A 6714-nucleotide genomic window follows, 5' to 3' on the forward strand; every position below is an offset into this window, starting at 1 on the left:
AGGCATGCTAATACCATTTATTGAGGCTTACAACGTACGAAGCGCTTTGTGGTCCCTTGTGATCGTTTAATTTCTGCAGTAACCCCACAAAGTACGTAATTTGGTTTAGAATTCAAACTACTGAAAGGAAGGTATACAGCAAAAAGTTTCCCTGCCACCTTGACCACAGTGCACCCACTGTTAAGGTTTTTCTGTATTCTTTCCGATGTTTTGTATGTATGTACATTGCTCTGTGTTATCTTTTTCAAAACATGTGGCAGCCACTCGTCCTGCATCTTGGTTTTACTCACATTATCTACATTGGTACGAAAAGGTCAGCCGGGCTCGTTCATCCTCAGTGTGGCATGGTCCCCTGAGAATTGTCCCCATTACCCAGACGAGGACACGCTAGGGATCGGGGCGACCAGGAGGAAGGCGAGCCCGGCTCCTCTGTGGCGGTCGGGGCTGGCGGCTGGGCCCAGCGGGGTCGCAGGAAGTGCCGGGCGCTGACTCGCCGGCGACACCCCTACGGCTAGTAAACGCCGGGCAGACGCGCGGCGGAGCAGACTCGCTGCACGCGCCTGGTAGCCGGGTCTTCTCTCCACTGGGTGAGGTGAGCGCCCCGGGCCCCCGAGGCCCGCACTCGGCGCCCGGATCTCGGGGCCCGGAGCCCCGCCCGGGGCGGAACAGGAAGAGGCGCCCGCCAGCCCGGCCCCGCCTGCCGCCGCCGGCGCGAGGACAGGGGGCTGCGCTGGCCAAGGCGGCGGTCTGCGCTGGGGAGGACGGCGCGCAGGCGAGGGCTCCGCGGCTCCATTACCACGCGTTCCTTTCCACGTTCGCAGGGCGGCGAGTGGCGGCGTGATGGACCTGGCGGGGCTCCTGCTGGACGAAGAAGGCACCTTCTCCCTCACCGGCTTCCAGGACTTTACGGTGCGAGCGCGGCCCGCCCCCTCCGCGGCCTCCCGGTGCTTGAGCCCGGACCCCGGGCGCTCCCCTGGGGACCCGAGCGGGGCCGTCAGCTAGCCTGACGGCTCGGTCCGGAAGCCAGGCGGGAACCGCTCAAGCCTTGCTTACTCGAGGCCCCGGCTCCTTGGGCCCCGAGGGAGAGCCGCGGGGTAGAGGAATGGAGGTAGAGTTAGCCAGCCCGGGACCTTCTCGGAGGACCTCTCCTGGGGTGCAGTCAGTGGCGGAGGATTCCCACTGTAGATAGGCTGCCATTGGCAAATAAGCCGGAGAACGGGGTGGGGTGGGGCATGGGCTTCACTAGCAGTGAGGTGAGCCTGCTGCCCCACATCCCACTTCCACGCTGGAGCCAGGATCTCCACTGTAGCCTTCCCTGCCCTTCACCCTCCGCCACCTGCCGTTTTTCAGTTCCTCCCAGGACACCAGAAACTGAGTGCTCGGATCCGAAGGAGACTCTACTATGGCTGGGACTGGGAAGCTGACTGCAGCTTGGAGGAACTCTCCAGCCCCGTGGCAGGTTAGTGTTGCGTGATTGGACAAGTGAGAAGCATGAAGATGGGGTTGTCAGCCGTCACCGAAATGAGGTGCATACCCCATGAGCTACGCTGTCTGGTCATAGCTAACTTATTGCTACCTAGTACAAGGACCCGCTTTCCGTTTCACATTTTTTTCAGTCCAAACGAGTAGAAGACATTGGAGTCTTACAAATTTATGTCACTCTTGATTTGTACATGAGACACATATACGTACCCTGAATTCACAAGGCCTGTTCATTTTCTCAGATGAGCGGGGCGAAAGACAAATCTAGGTAATTTCAGGTGACCTGGAAATAAGCCTTTCTGTTGGAAGGAGCTGAAATTCAAATGTGGAATGGGCCTTTTGTCTCAGCATGGGAGAATTTGATCTATTTTGTTACCGTGGTCCTGTCCCTAAGGCCTCAGATTGTAGAGATCTGAGTTTTCTGCTGATAGCAGTGGGAACTAGGTGTGCTTGGGGGCGGAGTGGTAAGGGAGGAGTTCTTTGCCTACTCTGCCTTTCGCCTCCTGCAGACATTGCTGTGGAACTGCTCCAGAAGGCAGCCCCCAGCCCTATTCGCCGGCTGCAGAAGAAATACGTAGCTCATGTGTCCCGGTGAGCCTGGAATTGAGGGGGACGGGATGAGAGTGTTTGGGCCCTAGGGAACGGGAAATAGTTATCTCTGAAGAAAGATGTAAAGATACAGGGGTGAGCATCGTAAGAGTTCTAAGAGCGGAAAGATTCCTGGGGTTAATTAGTGATCCTTTCCACCACGCAGGGAGGCATGCATCTCCCCGTGCGCCATGATGCTTGCTCTGGTGTACATCGAGCGGCTCCGGCATCGAAACCCAGACTACCTACAGCACGTGTCATCCTCTGACTTGTTCCTGATCTCCATGGTAGGACGCTCCCTCCCCTTCATCTCCCTGGTGAGCCAGGAGCTGGGTGCCAGCTCTTCTGACAATGCTTCTGGCCCCTTTGCAGATGGTGGCCAGTAAGTACCTCTATGACGAAGGGGAGGAGGAGGAGGTCTTCAACGATGAATGGGGCGCTGCAGGGGGCGTGGCCGTGCCCACTCTCAACGCCCTGGAGCGGGGCTTCCTGAGTGCCATGGTGAGTGGCTGTTCTGTCTCTCGCTCAGTTCCTCTGATCTCTCATTGTGTTCCTTTCATCCTCTGCTTTTCTCTGTCAGCGTTCTGTAGTTTCTTTGTTTCTCTTTTTGCCTCTTCTCCTTGTGGTTTTCCTTATTAGTGGCTTCCCTCCCCACCTTCTGGAGGTTCCTGGCATGGAGAGGCCAGAAATGGAGCAGCTGCTGCCGCCTCCCCCCACCCCCATTCCCTTAGGCCCTACATGTTACACTCTGAGTCACAGCTTATCTTCCTGGGTTCTGATTATTTGCATCCAGACTTTCTCTGCCTCCTGACTCTGAGCTCCCTATGGGCGTGGACCAGTCTTTGGATTATTTTCTCTCTTTGCCCTTAACGGAGGGTGTGCTGTGAAACCAGATAATGTGGTGTTAAATGAGTTAATATGTAAAAGCTCTTGGGACGGTATCTGGCACAGGGGATGTCTGCAGGAGCGGTGGTGCTTGCAGGTGGTGCGGTCGTTCTGGTTGTTAAGTGACTGTGGCTCGTATCTGAGCTTGCTCGGTGCCCTTGTCTTCCTGCCCGTAGGATTGGCGCCTCTACACTGACCCTCGGGAGATCTTTGAGGTGCTGAGCTGGCTGGAGAGCTGGTAGGTTCTAGAGTTGGGGAGAGGGCTCAAGGGATTTGGGGGCTTAGACATAAGAGGCCGACAAAGAGGAAGGTTTGTGTAACTGAGGGGAGGGAGGAGACAGGAAAGAGAATTGCCTAAGGCAGTGGTTCCTAAACCATTGTAATCACCTTTGGAAGGGCGGGAGGAGCTTATTTTAAAATACAGATCTCAGTCTCATTCTCAATTCCTGGATCAACAGGTAGCCTAGGAATCTGTACGTGTAACAGGCTACCCAGTGTGTCCTAGTGGGTCCCCAGGGGAATGAGGCTGCCCTGGGCCAGCTGCGGGAGAGGTGTAGATGCCCTCTGTCTTTCTCCCCCGCCAACAGCGTGGCTGAGCAGCAGGGGCGGCGGCGGGGCTGGTACACCTACACAGACTTGTGTGTGCTGCTGGAGCAGCCGGCCTGGCAGTTGGCCCTGGGCTCCCTCTGCCAGCGCCTGGCAAAGGTGAGGAGGGTTGGGAAGGAGAGGGGCCGGGAGTGGGCTGGTGTGTAGGGCGGGATGAGCAAATGCCAGAGGCCTCAGGAGATGGGCTTTGAGAATAGATGGTGACAGCTCTAACTCGAGCAGGCAAGGGTGGGTGTGTTAAAGGCAGAAGCGGGTCTTGGGGGAAGGGTGTTTGGGCACTGACTTTTCTGACCTTCTCTCCTGCAGCTGTCCTGCCTGTTAGCTATGGCATATGTGAGCAGTGTGGCCCTGGTGGTGGCCTCGGTGGCCGTAATTCACCAGTCCTTGGGGCTGTCCTGCAGCCCCTCACCAGGTCCCCCAGACCTTGGACTGGCCTCCAGGTGCCTCTTGGAACCCTGCATACCTTCTTCTGTGCCACAGTGCCTGCCATGTCCTGTTAATGTCTCCGGTGGCCTAGAAGGCGACACAGGGCTGCGTTCACTCTGGGGCAGTCTCCTGGCCTCACTGACTCCTCCACCATTGCCTCCCCCAGACCCTCCTGCCCCTCCCACTCTTCTCCAGAACTGTCCCCTTTGTCAGAAGCTCCAGAGAGACTCCCCAAGCTGCCACGCCTGCCACCACTCCAACCATACCGTCCCCACTGGGCCCCCCAAATCTGGGTACCACTCCCATGGCCTGGCTCCACCCTGGCCCTGGAGCCCAATGCCTCCCCTGCTTTCCCAGCCCCAGCAATGTTCCCTTTTCAGTGTCATGGAGTTAGCCCGTCTCAAGTCTTTCATTTTCCCAGGTTAGGCAGGCCTCCAAGGAATGCAGTAAGAGGATCCGGGAGTCCCTGAGAACCTGGAGGAGCAAAGCTTGATTTAGATCCTCTCTACCTCTCTGGGTCCTTGGCTGGTCCCTGTCCTCCTAGGTGATGGAGCTTAAGGGGTTGTGGGGCAGAAAGACTGAAGGTCACTCACTCTCTAGACCTCAGTGGCTGGCTGCTTGGCCAGGGCAGTGATGGTACCAGGGGAAGCTTCAGCTTGGTGACCACAGCCAGCCAGAGAAGAAGCCCCTGTCTCTCTACCTCCCTGGCTTCTAGACTTTTGCATTTGAGTTCCCTAGGATGGAAGGGTAAAAGTGGGGTGAGGGAGAGAGGGGACGTTGACTGGGGGCCTGTGTGATGTCCCTGAAGCAGGAGAGCCAGGGACAGATAAGGCTAAGGTGGGATCTGCCAAGGGAAGGTGGGGGGGGTGTGGGGGGAGGGGGGAACCCTCTCCACACCCATCCCCCTGGATATAGCCTAAAGGAGCCAGGGACTACTGGGACCTTCAGCCTTTCCCTTTTGTCTTCCAACCTCTTCTTAATACCTTGCTCCTGGGCTTCCCTTTCTTCCGGTTTTCTCCTGGGTGTTCTCTTCATAGGCCACTCTGGCCATCGCTTTGTATCTGGGTTTTTCACGCTTTTGTAGAACTGAGGTTTCAATAAACAGTTTAAGTTGCGTGGCCTGGATTCTTTCTTCTGCAGCAGCCCTGGAAGAATCTCCCCACCCCCTGTCCCATATCTGGATTCTAAGCCTTTCTACTTCCTGAGCCCGTCATCTTGCAACTCATTCTCCCGGAGCCCCATTTTAGGACTTCCCTGTTGTTTGAGGGCCACCTGGGTGGCTCAGTGGGTTGGGCGTTTGACTCTTGGTTTCGGCTCAGGTCATGATCTCAGGCTCATGAGATTGAGCCCCGCGTCGGGCTCCACGCTCAGTGGGGAATCTGCTTGAGATTTTCCTCTCCCTCTGCCCTCCCCTACACAAGCGTGCACTCTCTCTAAAATAAATCTTAAAAAAAAACCCAACAAAACTTCCCTGTTGTTTGATGATTACAGACTCCCATTTCAAACTTACTCATCCCTGCTCTCAGCACCTTGGGGCCCCTAGTGCTGCTTGACTTGGGTGCTGTGGGGCACGGATGGGTGATTCTACCATGCCTGAGTGGGCCCTGTCTGTCACAAGTTCCGGGGGGGCCCTATCCTCGTGGATTCTGAGAGGCCAAGTTAAGTGTCCTTGGCAAGCCCCAAGGATGCCTCTCTCTCTATCCTATCAGTCTGGTCTGACACCCGGTGGTAGTTGGTGTTGTTAAGACAAATCCAAGGCGGGTTATCTGAAGAAGGAAAACTTTTCTGGCACCTGGACTGAGGGTATTTGGGACCGGGCATACTGCCCCCTAGGGGGCACTCTGGAAACGGGGCATTTTTTTTGATAGAGGCAAACATTTGAAGGGATGCTACTGGCATTTAGCTGGGCAACCTGAAAAGCTTCAGGCCCCTCCCTTACGATGAAGAATTCTCAAGACAACTTTCGAATGACCCGCAGGACATCACGTATATGAAAAGCCTGTTTAGGGGCGCCTGGGTGGCTCAGTCGTTAAGCGTCTGCCTTCAGCTCAGGTCATGATCCCAGGGTCCTGGGATTGAGCCCTGCATCAGGCTCCCTGCTCTGCGGGAAGCCTGCTTCTCCCTCTCCCACTCCCCCTGCTTGTGTTCCCTCTCTTGCTGTGTCTCTCTCTGTCAAATAAAATCTTAAAAAAAAAAAAAAAGCCTGTTTATCTGAACCTAGAACTTTTTAACACGTAAACACGAAATCGTTTTTGCACGTTTTGAAAAAGACGCCGTTTGCCAGGCGTTTGTACCTACGTGTAAATTAAAACCGGGCTTTGCTTTGCTCAGCACTTGCCAAGAACCGGCTCATTATTTTGGAACATCAGGTCACCAATGGCGGCGCTGCTTGGTACATGAGTTGCCAAGAAAGCAGCGGTATCCGTTGCCGTCGCAGCTGCCGCATCCACGGTGATTCTACGTAGGGGGTGGGCCGTGGATTACATCGCCTTCTTGTTTAGCTGGGCCCAAGCTTTCACATGTCAAATACTTGTTATCACCAATCACCTTCATTTCTCCTTTCTGTTAACGGTGAGAAAATTGTATGGAGTTGTGCTCACTGTTGCCATGCACCATGGATGGATATTACCCATGCATTTCCTTCCCAGGCAGTCCCCATGGGGGCTGGACCCTGAAAAAGTTGAAAACTGGGGTAACAGCCATCTCTCCAAATGCTGATGGGGAGGA

At 55.5% G+C, this 6714-nt stretch overlaps 1 protein-coding gene across 1 annotated transcript; it reads left to right on the top strand.

The window, feature by feature from the left end:
• Nucleotides 1-679: 679 nt before the first annotated feature.
• On the top strand, nucleotides 680-5102 carry CNPPD1 (cyclin Pas1/PHO80 domain containing 1). Its single transcript, XM_028092172.2, has 8 exons — nucleotides 680-909; nucleotides 1351-1459; nucleotides 1992-2073; nucleotides 2237-2357; nucleotides 2443-2571; nucleotides 3132-3193; nucleotides 3543-3660; nucleotides 3868-5102. The coding sequence occupies exons 1-8, from the start codon at nucleotides 841-843 to the stop codon at nucleotides 4411-4413; spliced, it is 1236 nt and encodes a 411-aa protein (XP_027947973.1). The 5' UTR covers nucleotides 680-840; the 3' UTR covers nucleotides 4414-5102.
• The last annotated feature ends 1612 nt before the right edge of the window (nucleotides 5103-6714 follow it).

The sequence above is a fragment of the Eumetopias jubatus genome, unplaced genomic scaffold (assembly GCF_037043125.1).
Source record: "Eumetopias jubatus isolate StellerSeaLion01/CBP00866 unplaced genomic scaffold, mEumJub1_p1.0 scaffold_3, whole genome shotgun sequence".
Classification (NCBI taxonomy): Eukaryota; Metazoa; Chordata; class Mammalia; order Carnivora; family Otariidae; genus Eumetopias; species Eumetopias jubatus.

Excerpts from the sequence above, each read along its gene's own strand:
- CNPPD1 (XM_028092172.2), top strand. The coding sequence starts at position 841 with ATGGACCTGGCGGGGCTCCTGCTGGACGAAGAAGGCACCTTCTCCCTC. Across the intron at positions 2,074-2,236 it reads TACGTAGCTCATGTGTCCCG|GGAGGCATGCATCTCCCCGT; the intron begins GTGAGCCTGGAA and ends TCCACCACGCAG. Across the intron at positions 3,194-3,542 it reads CTGAGCTGGCTGGAGAGCTG|CGTGGCTGAGCAGCAGGGGC; the intron begins GTAGGTTCTAGA and ends CCCCGCCAACAG.